The following is a 1589-nucleotide window of genomic DNA, read 5'->3' as shown; positions in this document are numbered from 1 at the left end:
TGGGGAGGAGTGACAAGCCCATCCTTATTCATGGGGATCCCAACTCAAAGGGATGGCTGGCTCCGAACCCCTGATCAGGCTTGGAACCCCCGACGGCCTGGAAGGGCAATTTGGGGAACAGCACAAAGACCTTGCTCCGCTGAGGGCAGCCAGGACACAGGGCTCCTCCTGAGCCCCCACCGAGACACCTCGCCAAGGGGCCACGTGCTGGGCATCCCTGCCACGGCCTCTCTCGCTGGAGTGTCCAGCTCACCTGACGGGCCTCCCTCTCTGTGTGCTTCCAGAGACCTGTGAGTGTGAAGGAAGCCCCCGGGGCCACTACGTGGGTGAGTACGGGGGCTCTCGCCTTGTACCCCTCACCCGGGGGCAGCTCCACCTGAAGCTCCTGGGTCGGGGGGAGATGGGGCCGAGTGAGCCCAGGAGGTCTTTAAGAGCAGCGAAGCCTGTGGCATCCCTCTCTCTCCTGGGCCTTGGGGCCCTCACCCCAGCTTTCGCTGGACCCCTGGAAGTAGAGGGAGGGGATCCTGGCAGGAAGGGCCTGCTCAGTGAAAGGCACTTGTGTTGTGAGCATCATCGTCTTAATCATAGTTTCTTCAGCACTGGCACCAGCACCGCACAGTGATGGAGCCTCTCCCCGGTCTCCCAGGGGCCTTCACTGCTGTCCTTTGGGCCCCTCTTTGCAAAGGCTCCCGAGACAGAGCAGGGAGCTTTTGAAGTGCCCCAGGAAGAGTCACTGCCCTTTTGGAAGGCCACAGAGGCAGTTCTCCCACGTCCCATAGGCGACGGCAGGGAGATTTGGAAGCGGTTTCAGATTTACTGAAAAGTCGTAAGAATTCCATGACAAACTCCCAGACCCGTTGATGGTTAAGCACTGGGCTGCAGAGTGAAAAGTCGGCAGTGTGAGCCTGCCTCAGGGCCAGAAGCTACTTCTGGGAATAAAACACCACAATGTTATTATCTAGACTACTGTTCATGCTACCTGGCCACCCTGCAGGATAGAATAGAGTGGCCCTGTGGGCTTCCAAGACCGTAAATCTCTGTGGTAGCAGCAAGCCTTATCTTACTCCTATGGAGTGGCTGGTGGTTTCAAACTGCTGACCTTGTGGTTAGCAGCCCAATAAACTCGGTGGCAGGGAGGTATGGGTTCACACGAACATTTTCATCATTCTCCCAGCCACGTCCTTTGTAACTGTTTCATCAATGCAGGATCCAGTCTGGGGGCCACACACTGCATTTGTGGTTGTGTGACCCCCTCGCACAAAGGCGCAGAGCGGTGAGACTTGCTCCAGGCTAGTCACAGGCCAAGTAAATAGTGGCCTTGGACTCCAGTTTGGGGGGGCTGCTGATGGTCACCCTTTCTTCGTGCTTTCTGCCCTGACGTGGGACATGGTTAGAGGAGACCGGTGGTACTTGGTCTCACCTGCCAGGTCTGGCCAGGTAGACAGTCTTTCACGGAGATCCTGAGCCAAAGGGCGTGGCATCCCTCTGCCCCTCCCCACAGCTGGACTGCGGAGGAGCTTCCGGCTGGGCCGCAGGGAGAGGCTGGGCAGCCCACTGGACGGAAAGGCCCCCGCGCTAGCTGAGTCTCC

The 1589-nt window shown here is 58.5% G+C and overlaps 1 protein-coding gene and 1 long non-coding RNA gene across 2 annotated transcripts in view; one reads left to right on the top strand and one right to left on the bottom strand.

The window, feature by feature from the left end:
• Positions 1-1589, bottom strand: part of LOC123522742 — a 21103-nt gene that overhangs the window by 5487 nt on the left and 14027 nt on the right. The window lies entirely within an intron of this gene.
• Positions 1-1589, top strand: part of MPP3 (MAGUK p55 scaffold protein 3) — a 19334-nt gene that overhangs the window by 11814 nt on the left and 5931 nt on the right. Inside the window, 2 exon segments of the mRNA XM_004707205.2 lie at positions 285-326; positions 1502-1583. Of these exon segments, the coding sequence (XP_004707262.1) occupies positions 285-326; positions 1502-1583 (124 nt within the window).

This window comes from Echinops telfairi, unplaced genomic scaffold (assembly GCF_000313985.2).
Source record: "Echinops telfairi isolate 266 unplaced genomic scaffold, ASM31398v2 ScPeMD7_7458;HRSCAF=8496, whole genome shotgun sequence".
Taxonomy (NCBI): domain Eukaryota; kingdom Metazoa; phylum Chordata; class Mammalia; order Afrosoricida; family Tenrecidae; genus Echinops; species Echinops telfairi.
The sequence above is the reverse complement of the archived record's forward strand: the minus strand, read 5'-3'. Positions and strand labels throughout refer to the sequence as shown.